Below are 25,673 nucleotides of genomic sequence, written 5' to 3'. Positions count from 1 at the left end.
GCGGCAGGGGAGCGGATCACGCTGAGGTGAGGGCGGCGCCGGGGGCCGGCTGCAGCGCGGCAGGGGAGGCCGGGATCCTCCTGAATGAACGGCTCCTTCCCCGCCTCGCCTCGCCTCGCCCCGCACCCCCGCCCGCCACTCGCCGCCGCCGCTCCGAGGCGCAGCCAGTTTCTATAGCGACGGCACCGATCCTCCGAGTAGTAACAAAGCCGGCTGCCCGCGGCCGCGCCGGGCCGGCGGGAGAAGCTGCTCCCTCTCCCCAGGGCACCGGCCGGTTGCGCCCTGTCAGGTACGGGGCGGCCGGGAGCCGCCGCGCGGCGGGGCTGGGCTGGGCGGCGGGGAGAAGGGATCCGGGGAGCGCGAGGCTGGCAGAGCCGAGCGAGGTGCCGCTCCTGCTTGCCGGCTCGCTGTGCGGGCTCGCAGGGAAGCGGTATGGCGGACCGGGCTCTGCAACCGGTGGGCTACCGCTACCCGCCCGCCCGCCTGCCGGGGCCGCCCGGCGCTGCTGTACGCTCCTATTGAAATACGCCGTGCCCCGTCTGGGAGTCGTGGGGTTACAAAGTTTAATTCGCTCAGCTCGGTAAAGTAACGCTGAGCGGGGTGATAGTTTTTAAATGCGTTGTTGTTTGAAGGGGAGTCGATACTAGAGCATTGGTACTGAGGAATAATCGGGAAATTGCTGCTTGTTTTTAGGAGTAAGTGTGCCGAAGGGCTGTAGGTGAGATGGGTTCGTCGCTTTCAGATCCGGATCCAGACTGAGGCGAGATGCTAGGGGTGATAAAACGCCTTCCCTTGGGAAAGCAGGGGTAGCAGAGAGTTCCTCGCCTCAACGCGAGGCCCTCCGCCAGCAGGCAGGCGGCGAGCAGTGCTGGCGGTGCCCAGACGGGTGCCGTGGCCACGGACACCTCAGCAAAGTTGCAAGTCCAGAGCAACTTCCAGTGATACCAGCATGGCTGACCTTGTGTGGGAAGGTCCTGAGGAGCAGCCCTTGGTCGTGGCGGAGTGAGCGAGGAGATGAGGTTCTGGGTGTGCTAAGGGAGTAGCCTGCAGAGCCCGCAGCGGGGATCCTGTGAGGTGTGAACGAGCGAAAATGAGGAGCGGTGTGTGAGCGTGGCTGTTGGGTTACTGGCGGGTGGACAGGAGCGGAGATGATTAGTAGCATGTAACTTAAATGGCAGAGACGCTGGGATTTAAAACGCGGTACATAGAGTGATACTGGGCTATTGGAGCCCCAGAGCTAAGTACTGACCTGAGGAGGTTGGAGAGAAGCCTGAAGAAAGCGGGTGTTCCATGAAAGGTGGAGTTACCCATAGCGTTTCAGTGAACGAGGTGCAAATATGTCACTGGCTGGAAAGGGGAGACGTGCAGCTCTTAAGCAATTGTGAGCGCAGGTAGCATGTAAAATTGAGGTGTTTTCTTCTTGCAAGAAATGTGTCACCGAATTTAAGTTTTAAATGAGGGTTAATCAAGGTTAGATGTTTCAACTCCATCTGTTTGCTGTGGGATCTCCTGATTACATTTCATATTGAGAATTCAGATCTCTTTGGAAAAGGAAAATTACTTATTTAGAATTCCTTATTTACATGAGTTGCAATGATTTGCCTCGTGTTTATTGGTTTTTGTCCTTTGTTCCTTGCAGAGAAGTGTCACAACAGTTATTTTGTTCCAAAAAAGTTATAACCTTCTGAACGACCTCTGTTTTTCATGCAACACTGAAAAGCTAGCACTCAAGCTTATTAAATGTATAAAAACGGAGACCTCCTATTAGTTCAGCATGATGGAAAACAACATCTCAAGACCTTACCTATGGCCATCTGAAATTGAATGCACATAGCAGAAAATAAAAGGTCAGCTGTGTGTAATAAGAACCTAGGGACCTATATTCCGTTAGCTGCATGGCAGAGAATGAGAGAAACACCGGAACTCAATACAATTCTGCCTTGAAAGCTAAAGGAATAGGCAAAATGTTTATGGTTATGCAGCTGGTGATATTTCAGTCCTGAAATTGTTTCATGTAGAACAACTGCAAGCTGTACTTGATGAAGTTTATCAGTGGAAGGAAAAAAAATAGTTGGAGCTGAGGCAATGCCAGGCAGGTACAAGGCAGCTCGCTGTGGATAATATGTCTTGTAGCATAAACTGACATGTATAAGGGCTTCTAGTGGGCCGAGCAATTCAAGTACTTAGATCACTGTCTCTCACACTCTGTTATTTCACACCTTCCTGATGCCCCTACATCCAAAGCAGGCTTACATGAAGCCTATTATCAAACTGTCATGAAAACATCCTCTAAAGCTGTGTGCTCTCTGCAGTGATACAAGGCAACTGCAGGAGTCAGCACTCATGACTATTTCTCCTGCCTCCATCAGTCCCAGCTGAACGTGTCTTTGTCTATATGCTAGGTTTGATGTCTCTGTGCTGAATGATTTGCTGGAGATGTCTGTGTGCTTGCTGCAGCCAGCAGCTATTTCAGGTATACAGAGACACCACCTGCTACCTCGAGGCTGCAGTTTCAGTCCGTTAGCAAGGTTGCTAAGGAGTTCCAGACATCCTCAGAGAGCAGAGCTCAGGAAATTCTCCTGTGGCCTTTGCAAGCATCGTGTGCTGAAACGCTTATATCCAATATAAACTACTGTTCTGACAGTAATGTAATACACGCAGATGTGTACTTTAGGATAGTGTAACGTATGATAGTTGTGACTTTCCAGTAGAAAGAAAACACTTGCAAGTTTCATAGTGCTGTAGTAAGCTACAAAGAAATCAGGCCTCCTGGAAATGTACCCGAGGTTTCAAATTCATTTGAAAGAAACAAAGAAGTACAAGATTTTTTTTCCTGGTCAAAGATGTGCAGCTTTTAACCTACTACAACTCTGCAATTTTTTACACCCCAATTTTCTGTGGTTTCACTCAGCTTGGTTTTCTTGCAGATATGACACATCACAGCAGTCTCAGCACAATAAATGCTGCAATTAAGCTTAACTTTCCTTTTTCTATTTGATCTTTTTTCACTACGGACAGATGAAGCCAATTTTTCAGGTTGGGTGGGGTTTAAAGCTGGATTAATTTGCTATGAATGAGTAGATTTTCATGTGAAGGTTTAACTTTGGTGAATTACCAGAGGGAAGTAAATCTTTATTAACTCCCTGGCCAAGACCCACGCCAGTGCTCAGTGAAAGTTTCAATTGAACAGCAGCAGTGTAAGTCTTGTTCAGGTAGCATGAAACCTGTGATATTCCAACAACTGCAAAATGCTGAGCAGAGCATTATAGGTTTTTCTAATGTCTTTTGCAATTTCTGGGAAATTAAGCTGGAGCATGGCAAAGTCATGGCTCTCTGAAAGTCTCAGGCTCATAACTGTACTGTAGGTATGTGTTGTTAAGATCACAGGGTCTATAAAGATTGCTGTCGCCGGTTCTGCTATGTTCAGAAGCAGGAACTGGAAGGGGAACGCTTGGATCTCCCAGCTCCAAGGAGCCTCTATTGGCAGCTCCTTGGGTTGTTAGGAGAAATGGCAGAAAGAAAGGGGTGAGGCAATCTGGGCTTAAGGACAGCTGTGGGGAGATGTGAAACAAAGGCTGTTGTGAGGAGCAAGGTAAGGTTTGATGTGCAGCTGGCGATGAAGGCGAAGCTGAGGACTTGAGGAATACGGTAGGAGAAAGGTCACTGGGACTGCTCTGAGTCGGGCTGAGATGGAACTGGATCTAGGACATGCTAGTGGAGCTCTGGCCAGGAAAATCCATGGGTATGAGGATGTGTGCTCCATTTCCTCCCAGTACATGGCCAAATTAGGGGGTAAAGGCTTATGGTTTCTATCTGATTTGTTTATGTCACTATTTGTAAGGCTTCAAGGAACATCTGTAGCAAAACATTGGTCAGGAAACCCCAAACATTCTATGTTAGCACAAGGACAGTGATGCTCCAGGCAGAGGAACTCATCTTGGCAGGCAGTTCACAGCAGAGACAAAAGTCCCATTGCAGATGATAAATGGATAGCCAATCTGTAAATCACAGCAGCAGATGTGCTGCTGTGAACAGAAAGGAAACATTCCATCCTTGGTGACTCACAAGCAGTGACCTGATCAGTCTGCTTGAAAAAGCATCTGACCTTGGAGCTTCTGTTGTGTAGAACAGTTGCACATAGAAGTATGGATAAATGCTGCAGCAACTACATTGCAGGTATTGATAAAGGAAAGGTTTACCAGGAACCTGCAGAAGCCATTTGGTTTCTGACACGTTATGGCAGATCTGGAATATCTGCACAAGGTTGTTCTGTAGCAGAGATAAACCTAGAGCTGATTCTGGCCGTTCATTCTTACAGCAGTTTCTTTTTGTGCTGAAAACAGCACGAAAAGGCTTGTCAGTGCTTCTACCAGTGGTGAAAATGCTTAGCTTGGTTAATTAGAAGTTTGTGAACAACTTAAGAAATTTTGGGTAATGTTTGAAACACCCTTTGTCCAGGTGAAATGTTGTGTAACACACGTTATGAGGGCTTTTATCTTCCTGTATCTCTTTCAGTTCATTGAATTACATTCATACGCTGTTAAAGTGACAGCCAAATGAAAGTCAGTGCTGAAAGCAGCAAAGCTGTGTTTGGTGCTACGTCTAAATGGCGTACAATGAGTCATGGGGCCATGGATTAAGCTAGGAATAAAAACATTCGCCAAATAAGCACCAGGTATCCTGCACACTCAGTGAGGCTTCTTGTAGAAGAAAGTACTTCGTGATTGTATGACTGTAATGTACTGCGTGTACTCAATAGAAAGCTGATGTTTTGTAACTCACTAGGACTTGCTTTCAGTACATTACAGCTATTTTACTGTGTCCTCTAAATCAAAGAATGCTTTTGTACCTGATGCTGTATTCCTTTAATCAAGTTTCTCTTATTGGCTCATAAGCTAAACAGATTGAGCTCTTTAACACCTCCACGGGAAGGAATTCTTTTCATCTCCTGAATAATTTTGAGCAATCTCACTGTTTCTGTCCAAATCATTCTGCATCCTTTTAAGTGTGTGAACATCAGAACTGCACAAAATACCCTAGGGTGACCCTCACAGAAGTATGAATGGTACTGTATCTAGGGGAAAATAGCAATTTTTTCCCTCCTCGCTCATCCCACGTTGCTAAGTCCATGTTACTAAGCTCTCATATCCAGTCATTTGTCCTCTGTGATTTCTGTATACTTGCGGATTATTTGATAATTCCAGACTTTGTATCTGGTTGTACTCGGGTGCAGCAGTGAGCAAAGTTATTATGAAGTTAGATGGAAACTCTCTGTGTTGCTCAGTATTCCAATGTAACACTCTTTCCAGTTCCTTTCATGGCAGACACAAAGTTGTCCCATCCTTCCTGTGGGTGTCTAAGTCCTTGACATTTATGCTGTTAACAGTGATGCCTTGAACCATATTTTTAAGTAAAAGGAAAGGAAATAGGTCTGACTAGTAAGAACGTATCTAAAAAGACATAAAGAGAAAGCATCTTCCAGCTGCACAGTTTATGTTCTTCATTGGCCATCAGACACTATTTCACACTTGAGAAGATAAGCAAAGGTGCCTGCTCACTTAAAGGTGCCTGCTCACTTAAAGATCAGCTAATGATGAAAAATTTGATTTTTGGCCATCTCTGCCTTTTAAAAATGAGGAACAAACATCTATCCAGGAAGACAAAAACTGCTCCCGTGGGTTTCTCTTAGCCTGAAATATTAACACCTTCATCATGAACTACCATGTCTCCCAAAGGACAGAGAGAACAGAGAATATGAATCATCTGTTTTCATTATCAGTCATTCAGGCAACATGGTGATGGATGGATAAACAGATAGAGGCCAGGTCTGTGAGCCAGCAGCTGGCAGGTAAGTCCTGGGAAGCTCACTAAAACGTGTCCTCAAGAATCTCTATCTAATATGCTATACTTTGCCAGTACATTTCTATCCTAGGATAAAAAACACGTTCTTCAGACAGTAGGATCATACTTAAGCATACGTAATTCCATCATTTCAGTGAAACTTGAGCACGTGCATATTTGTACCTGTGCTCAAGAATCTGAAGAAGAATGTTTTCCTGGGTGAGGAGACAGGGAAGGAGCTCTTCCAAGACTTAGAAAAAATGAAACAAGGTGGGAAATTAAAGGCATATAGGTGATGTAAAAGCAAAACAGTGATATTGGTTATCGATGGATCCCACAAAATTCCCAGATGAACAGGTTTCCAATGAATCTTTTTGTCGTCTGTCTTTTAAAAATAAATGAAACTCTTGTGTGACTGCTTTGCGTGTCTCTGCCACCCTGACAGGCAAGTTAAAGCATTTCAATAATGTGAAAGTATTCATAAAAAGAATTGTCAGCAGTGCAAGCCTGGAAATTTGTTCTTCAGCTTTAATAATGTTAATATGATTATGCTTGACTCACTGTGTGTGTATGTGAAATTCTGTAGGGCTCTTGAGAGGGCAGTGTAACCTGTCTGTAGTTCTAGTCTAAACATGTGCATACCTTTATATATGCTACCCTCTCAAGAGAGCTTTAGTATTTTAAATTGTTCAAGTACACATACGTTTATATTTGTCAGATAGAGCAATGGTGTCAGTTGAGATCACAGACAGACTTGTTGAAGTTGCATATGTACAGTGCTATAAATTTCTGTACAAATGGCTCATCCCTGTCATCTGTTGTTTCTCTGCCTTTAGCAACAGGCAAACAACCTTATGCAATATGATCAGTGATGAGCAGCTTTGGACATGGTGCTGTGCAGAGCTTTGAAACAGAACAGTCTACCTGCTTACCGTAAAATAGTGCCTTGTAACAGGCAGTAATCCAATCATGCTGTGTATTTCCCACCTCCTCCTTCACTGCTTTGCTGAACCTGTCTTTCAGTGGTAGTTTTGTGTATTTAAGCTTATTTTTTATCACACCTCCTTTCATGTATGGTTATCCAAATACTAACCAAAACACTGACAAAAAGCAAAAAGACACCAAAGAATGCTAGGACAAATAGTAACTCCCCAGAAACAAAAAAGGATATAGCGATCATTCTGTGATTGCCTGTATTGTTCAGTAAGGTGAACATCACCCCATTGCTTGTGCCCCAGAGCTCTTTTGATTGCCTTTGAACAGTTTGCCCCAGGGGACCTGGAGGATTAGAGCTGGGAGGAAAGCTTCAATGAACCATTGCTTTGATGTTTGTATATGCATAAAATTAAAAATGGAATGTGTGTGTACAGCCCTTGCTGTGCAGAATTTAGTCTAAAACAGAACAAATAGGTCAAAAATTCCAGAGAATAACATTACATTGGGCATCACTGTTTGGTTGAAAATGATTTGAATGGTTTTCTCTGTTTTGTGTTCTTGATGTTCTTGATGGTGTTTTTGTTTTGTTTGCTTGCTTGTTTGTGGTTGTTTGTTTTGTAGGAAAGATGGAAGAAATGGGTCTGTGAGGAAAGGGATTGCTGGACCTGTGCACGAATGAGAATGAATTGCCCTCCTGTGTCTATTAAAATATCTGGCTTTGGACTACACACTGCAATCTTTGTAACAAATTTAGTAGAAAACACACTGAAGGAGTGTGGAGCTCTCACGTAATAGGCGAAGCCTGGAAGGCTGAAGGAAAAATTCAAAGTGAATCCATAGATTGCAAGATCATACTGTTCTGAGAGAAGAAACATGTCTTAGGAGAGCAATGTCATCAGCATTCATAGCACTGAGTGGTGGCACAGTTCCTGTAAAGCCTGCTCCAGAAATGACATCATTTGCCCACAGTGACATACGAGGCCACTGAGACAGGTTTGCAAATACCGAGCAGCTGCCCTGCACAAACCCAGTGGTGTCTCTTGCAAAAGAAAGGCTCCAGTCAGACATGTGAATGGTTATTCACCCATCTAGGGACTCCGTAGGGAACTGTTGGTAGGAAATGGGCGGAAACTTGGGGCCTGTTCAGCTGAACCCTTTGGTTTCTGCACTGGCAGAGCTCGCTTCCTGCCTGCTGCCCCAGATTTCTGCAGAGCTGCCTGTTTTGGCCCAGCTTTTCTTTCTCAGGGATGAAGAATAGTACCAGAGATGGTCTGTAGGGTGCTGGAAGTTTGAGGGGAAAGGAACTGCAGTGATGTAGTGCTGCTCTGCAGTGCCAGGTGCCCTAGGAAGACTGGGTTGAAAGTTGTGACCGTTGCATTCCTGCGGCTGGTGTTTAGGCTCTGGGATATGACTGGCAGATTTGAGCCACTCAGGCCAGCGTTAGAGTTTCTTTTAGTTAATCTTTCAGCCTAAAAGGGCAGTTGCTGAGGGATAGAGCACAGAGGCATCTTTGATCCCCTGCCTAGACCGTGTGAGTTAGCTTAGTGGTGGCTGTCTCCTTGTGCAATCTTTATTGTCCACGTTGTTCATCACTCTGACAGGCCAGAAAGAGCAGACATCATAATTAATATGAGACATTGTGGTAATGGCGTTGTGTTCCAGCTTCAAATTGTTTACACCAAGCTTCTCTTTTAAGTAATTCCCTGATAATTCTGTTAAAACTTTTCTTTCCTTCAGTCTTGAATCAGCATTGAAGTAGAGGCATCTGTTTAAATGTCCTCTGCCTGAAGTGTGCATGTGGGGGGGCGTCTATGTTTGTGTGTGTGTGGAGCTTTCAGTCAGTGCTCCTTTAAAGCACTGGTTGTAGCGCACAGCTATGATTGAGTATTTTCCACAAAATGTCAGATCAAATCCTCTAGCTAAATATTATTGTGTGTGTATACTTCTTGAAGATGGAAGCGCTTATTTGTCAAGGTAATGTTTAAAGAAATATATTGAGCTACTTTTCTTTGGCATTTTCAAAAATGCTGTGTACTATACCACTTGAACAACAGTCATTAGCAACAACGTTCTACCGGATGTGATTTTTCTTTAGGAGGAGATGGTGCTCATTTTTAATGAGAAAATAGCCATCTCAGCTTTTATCCTGAAGTTTTATATACCTCTGTTTTCCTCAATATACAATAATGTATTCAGAAGCATGGAAGTGTAGTTTGTGAGACAGCGTGTTCCCTCCATAACCCTTCCTGGGAAATGCACTGTATGTTAGACCTGCTTTTGGAATATCAGAGTCATCACAGGCGCCACATATTACAAAGAAAATGCTCTGAAAATGTGAACATTCATGTAAGAAATACACTTATCTTCATTTGATAGTGCAGTTCATACATGATTCAAACAACAGTAATCAATGGTCAGTCCTGTTTGTATGCTTCTTTTAATATTCTCTCATAGTGCTGTGAACACGTAACAAATAAAGCCAACAGATGAAGACAGGCATACGAAAATTTCATTGAGGTGCCTTTGCTAAAAGTGAGGATGCTCCCTTAATGGCCAACCTCATCTTAGAGGTAGAAAGGAGACATCCCTGCTCAGGGATGATGAGACCCCAAGCAGTGACCCAGCTGGCAACTCCATAGAGGCATGGGATAAAATGTCATCTGCTGAATGGACTCAGCGTGTGTTTGACAAATCTAATAACAGTAGCCAATGGTTTCAAGCAGGTACACTTGGTTAGGGATTTGGAAGATGAAGGAGTAATAAAACACCTTTATTTCTGCAGAGCAGTGCTGTGATCAGTACCAGCCGTAGGATCTCAATGCCTGTCTAACTTCTTCTCGTATGCTCTGTTCACCGTACTGCCTTGCAGCTTGCATGGCTGTGAAGACTTTTCTCATCATCTTGTTTGCTTTGTGTGAGGAAGACCAGCCGTGTAGGTGTGAGTGGTTGCCTTGTATCTGCCCTGAGATCACTGAAAGAGCCAAGGGGGATAGGAGATCTTCTCTGTGAGTCAGGCTTTGAAATGCGTCCAACGGGGTTGTGGATGAGGTTGTGGACTTTATCACCAGAGTCTTTCAAAATTAAAGTGGGCAGGTATACCTTCAGAACTGATTCCTGTAAAGAACTGCCCTGGGAACCTTGATTGTTATGAATGGAGTGTGGAAGTACTGGAGGAACAGCAAAAGCTGTGAGAAAAGCTGTTGATGGCTCCCAGATTAGCAGGTCATCAGGATACACATCGAGTGGGTGCGGTTTTTCCAGACACCCACATCAAAGGGAGGTCAGTGGGTAAATCCTGATGAATGCAGAGATGTGTCTGCACGTGGTTGCAAGGAGTTAGGAGGAGGCCTGGATAGCTGGCATGCCTGCTTCGACATGTAATTGCAAGGATTGCATCTCCATTGCTGAAAGTTGGGCAGACTGTCTATAGTTATGAACGTCCTGGTGCTTGTGGATAAGTGGGCTGGAGTGAGGCAGATGAGCATTTTCCTGTTGTGTACCATCTCCCATGGAGCTCTGCTAAAATGTCCCTACACAGTGTTGCAATCCTGTTTTCTAGATTTTCCAGGAAGATAGGTTTTCCAAGGAGAGATGACCTCCAGAGCTTTATTCCAGCATAACTTGTTCTGTTATTTTGTGACTAAACTGCAGGAATTAGTGGAGTGTGTTGCATGGCCTTCACTGCACAGGAGGTAACATTAGTGTAGCTTTATGGCCCTTTTTAAAATTTCTGTTCTACTACCTACATCCACTGGTAACTCTTAAACGTTTTTGGTTTTCTTTTATAAGTATGGATTTGCGTCACCCAGGCGTAAGAAAAATCCGGAAGCATTTTAAGAGCATAGCGTGTACAGTTTGATATCCCCACAAGGGTTTGCTTTAACTGCCTGTTAAATGCACAGGTTTCCCAGGGAGGTGGTCACAGCACAGGGCTTGCCACAGTTCAAGGCAGTGCTCTCAGTCATGGTCTGATTGTTGGGTGGTTCTATGTGAAGCCAGGAGTTGGACTAGATGACCCTTATGGATCCAGTCCAACTTGGGACATTCTATAATTCTATGATAATAATCGGAGACTTGAAAAAATTCTCTTTGGTGGGTCTTTTTGATCAGAGATCTGTAAACCTCTGAAGGTTAGGGAGCTGGGTCTCAAAAGTCATCTGTCGTCGCCCATCACAAACAACAAAGATGACGTAGCATCTTCAACAAATACGTATTTAGTGCCCAGACTGAACTACCCCCAGTTTGCAGGCTTTATCTCATCGTGCTTTCTTGTTGTGAGCAGCTGACTATGAGGCCGGGGCTCCTGTTGATCTCTGCAGTAATGCTGCTGTCTGCAGAGTAAAGGCATAAAGGTTACCCTGAATCATGCGTGTTTCTGTCAGCACCATTGCAGACCAGGTGTTGCGCTTGTTAGTTTGCATGTTGGCTGAGAAAATACAGTTTCACTACCAGCACTAAAAGACCTGCTGTGAAACCCATCATCCCCTCCTTGCCCTGTCTTTATCCTTAATAGAATTTCCTGAAGGGAAGCAAGCCGTTTGTCATGTTGGTCTGACAACTCAGGGAGTAGATGCTGTAAGTGCATCTCTCCCCTGCATCACTACTCCCTTTCCTCCTCTATCTCTCTTGGTTTGTTCTTTTTTATTTTTATAGGTACCATTATGTGATTGATCTTGGTAGTGAGAGAATTTGGTTCACAACAAAGTATAAACAGCTTTCTCCTAAATTTCATTCTGGTTGCTTTTGTAATGTGTCATTAGCTTTTTTTTTTTTTTTTTTTTTTTTTTTTTTTTTAAGAGATATTTCCTGTATTAAAATGAGTGCTAAGTTTTATTCCTCCATCCTTTCCTGCTCTTTCATTCTGTTGATGTTTAATGACATTCATTCTCATCAGCATGGCAGGCAACGGAAACCACATCATTTCTCCATTTGTTTTCACGTTCAGGTTAGTACCACGTTTTTCTATTACTTATTTCTATATAACACACTTACTTTTGTATGTTTGTTTAACACAAAATTTTCATCATCTCCCACCTCTGCTGCCTATAACTTCGTATCTTCTTTCTTACAGTTCTTTAACTGGTGGCACAGAACCTATAACCTTCTCTTTACTAGCTGGCTTGGCACATTTGCTGCTTCCACATATCTAAACCAGTCTTTCTATCTTGTTTGGCCACCTTCTTACTAACCCCTGTCATTCTGCATCTTTAAAACTCCCCACAAATTCACCTTGTGCATCAACTCAAACTTTATTACGTTCAAGCCTCCTTTCTATGCATGGGCTTCCTTCTCCTCAGTGTGTCAATTTAGAAACTTCTTGTGGTACATTTTCAATTACATTACCTCCCTCTGTCCACTCTATGCATAAAACTTTCAGATTCATCATGCTACTACTGTCTCCTTTCTCCGATTTAACATTCCCTTCTCTAAAGAGTCTAAGAATCTGAGATACTGATCTTGCAAACTGTTTTGTGCAGTGTTATGCTAGTACCATGTCAGTAACTCAATGGAAATGAGTTTTCTTTTATGAGTTAAAACTTATCAAGGGGAAATGGCTGAGGACTGCTATTGCTGTGAGTAGGATCTCTCAACAGTGTAATGCTCCAGTGTTCCTGTTACTGTAGTAGCCTCTAGCTAGAATACAAAATACATCTGAGACTGTAATGTTTCATTTGGACATGATACCATGTCTGCTGTGAGCGTATCAAATACTTACATAATGTTTGATCAGTAAGTCCTTCAGACTTGATATCCTGCCAGTGGGCAGCCACAATTTGTGTATTCATAAACACCGGCACTGAGATCTTGTCTGCTCCTTTTTTTGCACACCCCAGTGTATTAAATGAGGTTTATCTAGGGAACAGTAGCCCGTGGTTTTTATGAATTACTAGATGACATCACAGTTCTTTACTGATGATGTTCCCTGCCGGGATTTAGATATGACAAACCACAGTTGATTACAAGATTTAATAATGCAACAATTTAAAAAAGATATATTTGCATGCAGAGAACTCTCAGAATACATGAGCCTCATTTAGAGCAAGAAAGCAGCTCTCTCCTCAGCAATCAATCTGTTAAGATGCGTATGTGGAAGATTTTTGTTGTTTAGAGATGGGACTGTGTTTGCATTCTCAACTAACATATGATCTAGAAACTTCTGTTTGAATTGGAAGGGACCCTTTAAAGCTCTTTTAGTTCCATCTCCCCTGCAATAAGCAGGTACACCTACAGCTAGATCAGGCTGCTCAGAGCCCAGTCCACCCTTCCGATGGAGAGCTCCTCTAGAGGTCAAGGAAAAGAGGCTCGTCAAAGGAAAGTGAGTCCTGTGAAGCTCTAACTACAACAGATTGGTTATTTGTCTTGATCTGATCTATAAAGCTGTGCTCATTGCTCTGTGATTTGGGACTGACTTCTTACAGCAGACTTTTGGTCGGGTGAATCCACTCAGCGTAACGTTCCCTCTCTGAGCAACTGCTTTTCCTTCAGCCCTCCTTAGTGTTTTCATCCATCTGTATAACAGCATTCTGAGAAGAAATAGGTGCCTATTTGGAGAAAAAAAAACCATGATAGTTAAAATTTCTCAAACCTCCAACTGCAAGCCTTGTTGCTTCAAATTTTCAAGACATTAATTATCGTGACAAAGCTTTAAAAGGCCTTTGAATAAAGGAACACACCCAGACACAAAGTGAACAGCAGCATTTGTATAAAGTTTTGAGAAATTGCAGATGAAAGTTTCTGTTTTCTGTGGTTATGGATCCTGTCAGGTGCCCAGTTCAGACTGAGACATGTCCAAGTTTGGACGTTTGGAGAATGGAAAGTAAAACTGTTTTTTTAGGACGTTGCCTCTTACTTTTCAAAACACTGTCTTCAGTCCCTTAATGTCCAGGGGAGTAGTGATGCAGGGGAGAGATGCACTTACAGCATCTACTCCCTGAGTTGTCAGACCAACATGACAAACGGCTTGCTTCCCTTCAGGAAATTCTATTAAGGATAAAGACAGGGCAAGGAGGGGATGATGGGTTTCACAGCAGGTCTTTTAGTGCTGGTAGTGAAACTGTATTTTCTCAGCCAACATGCAAACTAACAAGCGCAACACCTGGTCTGCAACGGTGCTGACAGAAACACGCATGATTCAGGGTAACCTTTATGCCTTTACTCTGCAGACAGCAGCATTACTGCAGAGATCAACAGGAGCCCCGGCCTCATAGTCAGCTCCTCACAACAAGAAAGCACGATGAGATAAAGCCTGCAAACTGGGGGTAGTTCAGTCTGGGCACTAAATACGTATTTGTTGAAGATGCTACGTCATCTTTGTTGTTTGTGATGGGCAATGAAAGATGAATTTCAGACCCAGCTCCCTAACCTTCAGAGGTTTACAGATTTCTTAATCTCCCAGTGATTGTAGATAGGCAAGATACACAGGCATTAGCGTATTAACATCTGCCAGTGACCTGGGTAATGGTACCTATGTTAGGCTGACTGTCCTACGCACCAAGTTAACTTGGTTTGTTCAGAATTGTGTTGTTACACCTCGGTTGCTTCTGGTACCAGATCTGGCTCAGTTATGTCAACTCTGTGCTGCTTTTTGAAGTGTTGGTGTACATGCTGCTGCAAAATACATCCACCAGGATTAATGAGAAGCATCTTTGAGAGTATGCTTTCTGAGTGTACGCTTTGTTTCTGCTCTCAAGAAACGAAGAACAAATAGGAGCTCAGAAGTTCTTTTGGACTAATCATTTGACTCTGGGGAAGAGACCAGAAGTGGATTTCACTCAATTTCACTGTGCTCTGTCAAGAAGCCTAGGTGAAAGAAAAAGGTATTTTAACTTACTGCAGATTGTGGTCCATGTTTGCAGAGATTTGAGAAAGTCATAGGGTCACAGTGAGTGCTGTACAGCTTCCTGCACTGATTATTAGTGCAGTGCTTGCAACCTTAGAGAACCATGGTCTAGAAGTAAAACCAACAGCAGTATGCTATGTTCGTGCTTTGAATATGAAGCTTTCCATAGAAAAAATAATAGCATAAATAAAAAACAATGCTTCTTACCTTCTAAATAGACACTACACTTTCTTGTTGTTTTTTTTTTTTTTAAATAAATATTCAGTTCTTTGCAAGAATGTCTAGTTCTTTCCTGTAATGTCTAGTAAATAAGATCACTTACTAATTCATCTTTCTGTTATCCTTTCTTGGAAAATAGACTTCTGTAATGGAGCATCCGGAAGCCTCTTGTTCACTTGTTTATGTAAAAAAAAAAGTGTAGAAGAGCTTCATTATTACAATTGCTTTAGCAAAAGATTGTAATTTAAGACAACTGGTGCTTTAAGATGCTCTTGGTACTGTTTCTGTTCTACCAAAATTTCTTGCCATCTACTGAGAAATGTTTTTCATATCCTGCTTTATTCTGTAAGCTTCAGCCAAGCTGCTCATTTGTGCTGTAGTACTACATGAACCAATATCCTTGGGAACGCTGACTGAAAAGTTGCTTTGGTGATGCTGATGGGATGATGGGATTTTCATTATGTTAAGTGAAATCCAGAGTTTGTCTCCTATTTTCTAGTTTTACCTTAAACTAAAGGTCCCATTCATCATGTCCAGTTAAGAAAATACCAAGATCTGCTCTTAGTCATTAATTTACCCTAAACCAGGTTAAGAGCCAAATGTAGCGACTGTGGACTTTCTTATTTTTGCTTTTTAAACCTTTAGAACTCCTTTTATTTCCTTCCTCTTTGGTTTAGTAGACAGGGTATCTTTCTGAATATGTCTTGATTACTTCCAAAATTTCTGAAGCAATATTTTTCATTCCTGGATTTTGTATCTTAACAGTGCTTAATGGGCACTGTTGAAACATTTTGATTAAATGACAGTTGAACTTTTCATCTGTTATGGTTACGAATGATACCTAAGTGTTGTAGTTCTGCTCAAAGCAAAGGTAACTTCATATCTGCCACTGAGCTAGCCAGGTCAACTGCTGGTAACCATGGTGCCTTCAGAAATATGCAGAGGGTATCATGTATTTGATGGGGGGATGGTTGGACTAAGTGATCTTGTAGGTCCTTTCCAACCTCATGATTCTATGATTCTGTGATTCTGTATTTCAGCTTATGCTCAGCAAATTCCTTCGTACTTTCGGATCAGTGTAGGATGGGATGATGTATGGGTAGTAAGTAGGGCCATTTTTAATTTTTCCCATTTGAAAATACTTGATCCAAAGTCTTAGTTCTGGCGAAGGCTACTTCTGCATGGCTAACGCTCAAGGAGACATCGAGACTATGAATGGGAGGATTCTTCTTGAGAAAGCAGTTATGCCAAACAGAGTTTAGTCTGTGTTTTATTACAGCATGTGGAGTTGCAGCCCATGAGGACTCTGCTTTTTGCTTGTAATATTCTATCCTGTCACACCAAAACTCTTCCACTGATGGTTTAGAACAGGTTTAAAAAAAAAAAAAAGATAAAAACTATTTCACTGCTAAATAACATGTTAAAAGCAGAGCAATGCACATAAATGTCCCTGAAGTTTAAATCTTGTATGGCATGAATCTGAGCTAAGCAAATCTTGGCAGCAGAATACTCCACAGTGATCCTGAAACTGGTTATGTAGCACTTACGGATCTCTGTTGGTCTCAGATCATCCATAGTATTTACAAAGATGTTTTCAGACTAATTCTTAAAGCTGCCTTTCTTTAAGAGGAATTTTCTATTTCTTATTAGCAAGAAAGTGAAAGACATGCCTATCATTTGATACAAATTAATTCAACTTTTTTAATACATGGATTTATTTTTCTCATGTAAATCCAACAGCCATATAAACAATAACAACATCAAACAATCACCAAAACCTGCTAACAGTAAATTTTCTTCTGCAGTTTCTTAGGACCATGGGGATCATAGATTGTAATTTGCTTACTGTGAGTATAAAAGTGTAACAACATTTTTCCTCTTTATTGTTTGAGGGAATTTTCATTACTAAAGAGAAATATTTCTTAAAACTAGATGGGAAAAAAGGCTGGTTGGTGCAGGTTAATAATATGAAGTGTTTGAAAAAGCAGTGCAGATTAAAAGGAATCTAATATACTTACAATACTGCTTTCCTTGTACAGACCAAATGGCCCCTTTCCTGCTGATATTTTGTAAGAGGGTTTTACATATTATAGTCAAAGTCACTTAATAGACACATCATTCAGCTGGGTTCATTCCATTCGTGTAAATGTAGGTGAAGACGTACAACTTAGCTTTACCATGCGTCCATCAGATCTACTAATATGCTATTTTTCATAAATAGCATGTTACTTTTTTTTGTGTACTTGGTCTTAAAAATATCTTAATAAGATTTTAACACAGCCTTTTTCTTAGTTGTATCACTGTGATTTGAGTCATACTGTGGAGCTGTTGGAGAGGGTCCATAGTAGAGCCATAAAGATGATGAGAGGGCTGGAGCACCTCCCCTGCAAAGACAGGATGAGGGAGCTGGGCTTGTTCAGCATGGAGAAAAGAAGGCTGTGAGGAGACTTCATTGCAGCCTTTCAGCATTTAAAAGAGGATTATAAAAAGGAGGGGGATCAACTTTTTACAAGGGTAGACAGTGATAGGACAAGGAGGCATTGTTTTAAGCTCAAGGAGGGAAGATTGAATGTCAGTGGGAAGTTCTTCACAGAGAGAGTGGTGAGATGCTGGAACAGGCTGCCCAGAGAGGCTGTAGATGCTCTGTCTCTGGAGATGTTCAAGACCAGGTTGGATGGGGCCCTGGTCTAGTACCAGATTTGGAGATTGGTGGCCTTGCCTGTGGCAGGGGAGTTGGAACGTGATGATTCTTGGGGTCTGTTCCAACCCAAGCCATTCTATGATTGTATCTATAATAACATCCAGTGAAAAGGGAGTACGTGCCAACTGTTGCTGTATTAAGTTAAATACTAAAAGTACACTTCAGTATATGCAAGTTAAAATACTGTTTCCCGAGACTTCTCCCTTTTCTTTTCAACACAGTGGGACTCTGCAGCGTCAGCCAGATTAGATTTTGATTGCCAGCTTTTCAAAAAGGCTATGCTGGTGGAAAACCAAGCCTGGGGAAGTTGTTGAGAGGTGGAAATCTCCACTGGTGTGGGTTATTTTGATGTGTGTTTCTCCAACAGTCTGTGATTCATAGAATCATAGAATCACCAAGGTTGGAAAAGACCCAAAAGATCATCCGGTCCAACCGTTCACCTATTCCCAATAGCTCCCACTAAACCATGTCCCTCAACACAACATCCAGATTGATTGTGACTGCAGTTGTTTTAACTGTTTCTTACTGTTTTCCTTTCATCAGAGCATAATGCTCAATTTCTGAGCAGTAACTGAAGCAGAAGAATATATTACCAATTATATGCAACTGATCTGTAAACTTCTCTGTCTGCATCGTCCTGTATCATCAATCCCACGCCATTTTCATTTTCTCTTGGTAATAACCCATTTAGGTAAAATACACAGCATTGTAAAATGCTTATTTATAGTCATATCCTCAGAAATGGCTGAAACAGAATGAACCTGGATAAACACACCTCCGTGTTGAACAGGTTGTTCTCAATAGCAACAGAAAAAGAAGGCAATACAGCTTTATTCTGCTCTGCAGTTACTTTCAGCTCCATGAGGACAAAGCCAACAACACTTTCTGTTTAAAACTTATTTTGAAGATTAATTTGAACTTTCGAGGTGTGTTAAAATGCTTTTGCTTTGTGAAGAGGAATTTCTCACAGAATGATGTAATCAAGAGCAATTTTCTGAAATTTTTTCTCACCTGGTCCCTCTCAAATTACACACCATAGAAAATACGTCTAAAGAAAAATAGTTTTATCATATTTTGAGGATCTGTTGTTTTGTGCATGTCACAGCATCCTCCGGGACAACAGTAATGTTTTGTTTAAAAAAAGGAGAAAAAATGTCTTTTGCATGTATCTGACATTCAACTGTATCTTAGCAAGCAAAACAGGGAGCTGAACTGTCAGAAAGTCTGAAACCTAATACAAAATTATACTGGCTTTTAATAGTGCCTAATTTAAAGATAAATTAGAGACATGTCAATCATAGAATTAAACATTCATGCTTATAATAAGAAATACTGGTAAGCTTCTTATTTGTTCATCATTTTGTACCTTTTCCAGTTGTGTTCTAGAATCAGTGTCCTACAGTCTTTTCAATTCTCAGAGGAGCTCCTAAGGAACACAAAAGCCAAGGCAAAGAAACAGTACTTCACCTTGTTTGAGAAGGCTGCTCCAAATGCCTCCTGCTACCAAATAAGAGAATGTCCAACACTTCTGTAAATTAATGATTTTAAGGTCAGGAGTTCTGTCATGAAATATATTCTTACTGGAGTAGTTGGTTTCTTGGTTTCAGAGTCATAAAGGAAAAACCACTGGCAGTAAGAAAGCAGTACAAGAAGAAATGCTGGAGCAGCCTAAGCAAGCAGGTTGGGAGCCAGTTAAAAGGAAGTTGCTCTGTTCAACAGGTGTGTTTCAGGAGTTAAACTTGTTACCATTTTAGGTACAGTTCTTTCTGCTTATTGATATAGTGTAATTAGCAGCCCGTTTAATTAAGACAGCTATTATAAGAGCAGATCCTTTGTCCTTTATTAGTTTTAATCTTGAAACAACCACAAAGCAACCCGCAGCTGTATGTCACGTTAAGAAGTCATTCGATGTATTGCTGTATAAATTGCTTGTGAATTATATATGAGAAAAAAATCATTCTCAAGAAATATTAGAAGAGGTCTTACTTGTGTCTACAAGCCTAACTAATGAAACATTTTTTTCCTACATCATAGCCAGTTTTAAGATTCATATCATTGCCATAGTAGCCTCTAGCTAGACTGAAAGTCATTCAGGATAATGTGGTTTCAGGAGGGCATTCACTGTTTATTCACAGCATTTTCCACTACTATCTGGCACATAATGCAAGTTATTAGAAGAACAAAAAAGTATTGTGTCTTATATTGTTAAGAGGAAATTGAGTCTGGTGACATAGAGTGTGCACATGTAAAGGATGTAGAAAGTGCCCTAGGAGCAAATATCACTGTGTTGAGTAAAGGGAACTCTGTTAGCTGCAAATCTCTCTTACTTATCAGAAGGAGGGGGGGGGAGGGGAAAGAAAACAAAACTGAACTGTTGATTTTATTATTATCAGTATTATTTAAGATGACACACATATGTCAGAGATCCATGAACTCTCTGATGCCATGAATTGTTTTCTTTTTAGTATTTTTGTGTTATTATAATATGATAGTGGATTGAGAGAGCTTGGGCAAGGACTGTGAATGTTATAACAATACCTTCTCATTAAAAAAAAAAAAAAAAAAAGTATATATATGTATATTTTGTATTAGTTACTTGTGAAGCTGCCAGTAATGCAGAACCAGCTGTTGTGGATGTTGCAGTGTTTCTATTCTATTCACAGCATTCAGGGGGAGATCCTTTAGAAATTAGCTCATTACTTATCCCTTCAAAAACTGTGTTTTTATGAAAAGGCATTTTATACAGATGACCATAAACCAAGCATGGCTCAATATGCCACATTCTGTAACTCTTTGCAAAGTTACACATCGACGAGAGTTGACAGGGAGATGCTCATTGTTAAAAGCCATCCAGTGTTAGCAGAAATGTGGCATGAAGCAGGTTGAATGTGTGATAGCTGGTGGCACTTGGAACGCACTCTATTCAAATGTGAGATTAGTATAATAAAGCGATTTGATGGGTTTTGGGGTTGGGGTTTGTTTTGTTTTGCATTGTGCTTAGCACAGGCTGGACAAATGTAGTGCAATGGTCATTTCCTGCTGAGTCAGAATGCAGCAAAGCTGTTGGAATGTGAATGCAGTGCAGTGGTCATGGGAGATGGTTGTTTTCTGGTCTGTGCTGAAGAAGTGGCTGCAGTTTGGGAAAGCTAGAATGATCAAAGAACTTCTAAGAGAAGTTGGAAGGAAAGTATTTTGATATGTTTTTAAAACCCTACTTTCAAAGCACGTTTTTTTTCCCTAGCTACTTTACTGTATTCTTTTTCCTGAGTGAATTGCTAACATTTGTGAATATGTGGATGCTAGACGAGATAATGCTTCAGAGCATTTTAGCATGTAACATTGGAAGAGGCTTCAAATCACCAACAGATCTGTTAAGATAACTCTGCATTACCTAACAGAAGTTATTTCAATAAATGGGATTTACCCAATATATTTCTCTAACCAGAAATCTTAGCGTGTGAATATTTCCATCCAAACCAGAGGAGTTGGACTCCTTTTTCTCTTTCAACAGAATTGACTGTAAGGTCTCCCGGCTGTATTGCTGCTCTACTGATTTTGTTTCTCTCCCTTCCACCAGTTGTTTCCTGTGTGGAGGAGAATAGGCATTTCCTGTGCTCCCTACAAGTGAATCTTTGCAAGAACTTCTTTTTCTTGGAAAGTAAGTTTCTCTGTATTAATTTCTCTCTCTGTACTTTTTTCTTTTTCCTTCTCCTATTCCATAAATGCACTTGGGTTGCATTTAGAAGAAACTCTTTGAAAGCCTTTGAAAATATCATGCTGGGTAGGTCCCTGGGTGATGATATCTTAAATAAGTTAATTACTGACCTCCTGTATTCATGTGCCAGTATTTCACATATAACCCAAAATTCCACTCACTGAAGAAGCGTTACAGATAAGTAATAAATGTTGGCTTCATAATCTGGATGAGGATCATCTTTCATTGGAGAAGAGAAGGAAGAGTTTCCCATCTACTTTGCCCTGCATACTGAGCTCTGACGTTGAGATCTCAGTCTACATCTAATTGTTTCTGGAGCCTTGGAAGCACGCTTTGCCCGTGGAGTGTTTGATAAACAGAGCTTCTCATACAGACCACATGAGGTGAGTTATGGATACCAAACACAAAATCCTGGGATAATTTGGATTGGAAGCCATCTCAGAGGCTTAATCCCCTCACTCAAAGAAGGGTCAAGTTCCAAGAGAGAGCAGCCTGTATGGGGTTGTATCCAGTCACGCTTCCCTATCTGCAAGGCTGAAGACTTCATTCTCACCTCCCTCAGCAATTGGTGTATTAACTATGATTTTTCTAATTACTATTATTTGACCTAATATACCTGATTGGAATTCCTCATTGAAATCAAGTTTTATTTAAAAATTTGAATTTTCCAATAGAAATTGCATTTTTTGTTTTCAAAGGAAAGAATTTCTAACTGTAAAGCAGAAGTGAGCACTAATCACACCAGAACACATAAGGAGAAATAGGAGAAATGCAACATCTGAACTTAGCCAAAGAAAAAAGATACCAAGCAATAACGTTTGAATACGTTAATATATTTTGAAGAGGCCGTGAGAAGAACATGCTGAAAGTAGCTCTATCTTGCAGAGTGCAAGCAGTAAAAGAAGCATGAAAATAGTTTGTAGAATAGCTCATGAATTAAACTGCAAAGAGGATCAAGCATGGTGGGTGTGTTCTGGAAATGAAGTTAATGTTCCCAATTTACTATCTGGGGCTTGCAATGGAATTGTTAGTTCTTTTATTAAAACTGAATTTGGCTACCTAAAAACGGAGACTCAAACGGAATCAGGAGACTTTCAGTTTGAAAACTGATTCAGGCTGAAGTGATACGTGCATGGATGTAATTGGTTGAGAAGTGGGTTGTTTTTTGTGAAAACAAGGAATATTCATTAGAAAAATAAACATTAAAATGTGAAGAGTTTTCTAGTTAGGGGTTTTCAGAGGACATTTAGGGTTTTCTATGGGAAGCAGGCAGATGTTCCGGAAGTTTTTTGGTTGATCAGAAATCTACTTTCAAATCATGGGATGATATGTGGCAGTCTTAGTTGTGAGGCACTGATGTGCTTTCTCCCCATTCTCCAAGCTACTTCCAATGATTTACCAGCTGTTCTGGCTAATTGAGGGGGTCTCCGTTGACTGGAGGATGGCAAATGTGACACTCATCTACAGGAAGCACAGGAAGGGGGACTTGTGGAATGGCAGGTCAGGTTAGTCTGACATCGATGCCAGGGAAAGTCATGGAGCAGGCCATCAGGAGCACATCACACAGCACATACAGGATAACCAAGTGACCAGGCAAGTCAGCATGGCTTCAGGAAAGGCAGATCCTACTTAATTAACCTGATTGCCTATGTGACCCACATAGGGTTGAAGCTGAAGAACCTGCTTTTCCACAAGCTCTGATCAGCACTGTGCTCAGCAGCTATATGAAGGAACAGGAAAATTAGTAATTCCACAGGGAAAATTAAGAAATCCTGATATTTTCCAAATTTGTTGCATGTCCCCACTTGCCATTTTTCAGTAGCCCCACTCCTCTTCAGTGTCCCGTCCTCCCTCCTCTTCGTTTCCTAAGAGTACCACCACCTTCCTCCTATAATGCTCTCTCTGGTTGAACGTCAGGCAGCACGTGGCTTGTTCAGAGCAGATCTGACTGCCTGCTGATTGACCATTGCCCTGCAGCAAGAGTGATAGTTATTATAAATCTTTCTCCCCCTTCTCTGTCCCAACAGCCAGTCTTCACACTTTTTTTAGAAACTCAATTATCTTCACTACTGCTGCACCTCTGTCAATTTGTTTGAAATTGGAAAGCAGGTTCAGAAGTTACCAAGAAAGGCAGAAGGACCACAGGTTAGGTCTCATTGCCTTAGGAAGCTAAGCTTTAAACAAGGATTCACAGGTTAATCAGTCAGTCACTGCTTAGCTTGCATCTTCTACTGAGAATTTCATAGGTGGGGGGGAACTGCAGTGGCTCACAAAGTAGTTTTATCAGCATAACTGTTGTAGAGGTCTCATATGCCACGTGAAAAAAGAGAATACTATGGAGGCATATTTGCAAAGGAAGCTAAGGCTGTAAAAAGTCGGACTTCCTTGTTTCACCTGCGACAGCTTTTCCCCTTCTTTGTTTTCCACTGAAATTCCACATTATCTTTTTCAGATGGGCGCCTGGCTTGGAGGAGATGCAGTACAGAGGCCCTAGCAGAAGCTCAAAATGGATGACTTCTACTGATGCTTCTTGACAATTTCATCTCCTCTTTTCCTGTTTGAGATGGCTGATACGATCATCAGGAAAAATTTCTAAACTAAGCCTGAGTGACGACGTCTCTTTCCCCTAACTCATCTTTTCACAAATCTGCAAACCATCAGACAAAATGAGCAGTCCACTACAAGAGGAGTCTGCAGAGCCCCAGAGCTCAGATGAGCTCGAGTGCAAGATCTGCTACAATCGCTACAACCTGCGACAGAGAAAACCAAAAGTGCTGGAGTGTTGTCACCGAGTATGTGCCAAATGCCTCTGCAAGATCATAGACTTTGGCGATTCTCCTCAAGGAGTCATAGTTTGCCCATTTTGCAGGTTTGAAACATGCCTGCCAGACGATGAGGTTAGTAGTCTTCCCGATGACAATAACATCCTTCTGAATTTAGCTTGTGGGGGAAAGGGAAAGAAGTGCCTACCAGACAACCCAACGGAACTGCTGCTGACTCCCAAAAGGTTGGCGTCTCTGGTTAGCCCTTCTCACACCTCTTCGAATTGCCTGGTTATAACAATCATGGAAGTACAAAGAGAGAGTCCCCAGACTCTGAACTCCACACCCGTGGTGGAATTTTACAGGCCTACGAGTTTTGACTCTGTTGCAACTGTGTCCCACAACTGGACAGTGTGGAACTGCACATCTTTGCTCTTCCAGACCTCAATTCGGGTGCTAGTTTGGTTGCTGGGGTTGCTGTACTTCAGTTCCTTGCCTTTAGGGATTTACTTACTGGTATCTAAGAAAGTCACCCTTGGGGTTGTCTTCGTAAGCCTTGTTCCCTCGAGCCTTGTTATTCTCATGGTTTATGGCTTTTGCCAGTGTGTTTGCCATGAATTTCTAGACTGCATGTCTTCTTGACAACAAATGCAGTGAAATAAGGTACACTGCCACATGTGTAGCATAGTTGATTTAGCCTGTCTTTATATTCTTATTTATTTTTATCATTGACCATCCCACTGAGTGAAAGCAGTGACCCATATTATGCAGTTCTTTTTACAATTTGATTATTTATTGTTTTCTCTTTATTTTCTTTTCCTTTTAGCTAAGTAATGACATAAAATTTCCATGTTTTAAAGGGCTGGGTTGTAGAAAGGGGTAATGGAAAATTGCCAAACTTGGTGTCTGCTGCTGTTGTTCAAATAAGTAGCCCCTTGCTTTTTGTTGGCTAGATCGTGCAATATGAGGCTGCAGGATCTGCCTTAGGAGAAGTTAGTATAACAGGCACCTTCCAGTTCAATGTGTAGCATCTCTTAATGCAGAGAATCTCGTGCTCTGGGATATCTGTTATTTCTGGTAGCAAATGAAATCATTTAGTTAATAAGAATAAGACAAGTTAACGTTTGCTCTTTCCAGTTCTTGTTACAGCAAAAATATTTGTGGGGTGCCCAGTGGTCACAGACTTTTGGTGTTCTACAGCATGAGGAACCTTTTCCTCATGCTAACAACACATCTCCAAAACACTTTCCTCATGCACTTTGCTTGTCCAATAGTTGCAGCTTCATCTCCTGCAATGGATTACTTCCATTAGCCACATTTGTTCTCATCTAGGTGCACTAAATAAGTATGTGTAACTCTTAGCTTCCTTTGAGAGTTCAGAGATCTGCAGACTTCTCTGGTTGTGTCCCATAATGTTTACCTTCACTCCAAGCGTTTCCACCACCACACTGCATTTCCAACCTTTTAGTTCCTGTAACAAAAGCACGCCTACATTTAGGCAGCTACGCTGGAAAATCTTGCCTATGTGACTTTAGCTGTAATCATAGATCTTTTTTGCCTGATCGTGAGGACGTGGACTTTCACTGCCTAACACACGTTTCAGAAAAATTCTGGAATGATTAATATGTGAGGGGGGGGGGGTTCTGCTTTTTTGGGTGG

At 41.7% G+C, this 25,673-nt stretch overlaps 1 protein-coding gene across 4 annotated transcripts; it reads left to right on the top strand.

Moving 5' to 3' along the window:
* The first annotated feature begins 248 nt into the window (after positions 1-248).
* RNF182 (ring finger protein 182) lies at positions 249-24,834 on the top strand. Of its 4 annotated transcripts, XM_042869688.1 has the most exons (3): positions 249-289; positions 21,115-21,195; positions 23,705-24,834. In XM_042869688.1, the coding sequence occupies exon 3, from the start codon at positions 23,919-23,921 to the stop codon at positions 24,654-24,656; it is 738 nt and encodes a 245-aa protein (XP_042725622.1). In that variant the 5' UTR covers positions 249-289; positions 21,115-21,195; positions 23,705-23,918; the 3' UTR covers positions 24,657-24,834. The 4 variants fall into 4 exon arrangements, 3 of the variants coding, with proteins under 3 accessions (XP_042725622.1, XP_042725624.1, XP_042725623.1); XR_006178520.1 differs by lacking the exons at positions 249-289; positions 21,115-21,195; positions 23,705-24,834 and adding exons at positions 21,384-21,635; positions 22,634-22,698; XM_042869690.1 differs by lacking the exons at positions 249-289; positions 21,115-21,195 and adding an exon at positions 21,384-21,635.
* The last annotated feature ends 839 nt before the right edge of the window (positions 24,835-25,673 follow it).

This window comes from Lagopus leucura, unplaced genomic scaffold (assembly GCF_019238085.1).
Source record: "Lagopus leucura isolate 7727_CA_CO unplaced genomic scaffold, USGS_WTPT01 Super-Scaffold_100002, whole genome shotgun sequence".
Lineage (NCBI taxonomy): Eukaryota > Metazoa > Chordata > Aves > Galliformes > Phasianidae > Lagopus > Lagopus leucura.
The sequence above is the reverse complement of the archived record's forward strand: the minus strand, read 5'-3'. Positions and strand labels throughout refer to the sequence as shown.

Excerpts from the sequence above, each read along its gene's own strand:
- RNF182 (XM_042869688.1), top strand. The coding sequence starts at position 23,919 with ATGAGCAGTCCACTACAAGAGGAGTCTGCAGAGCCCCAGAGCTCAGAT.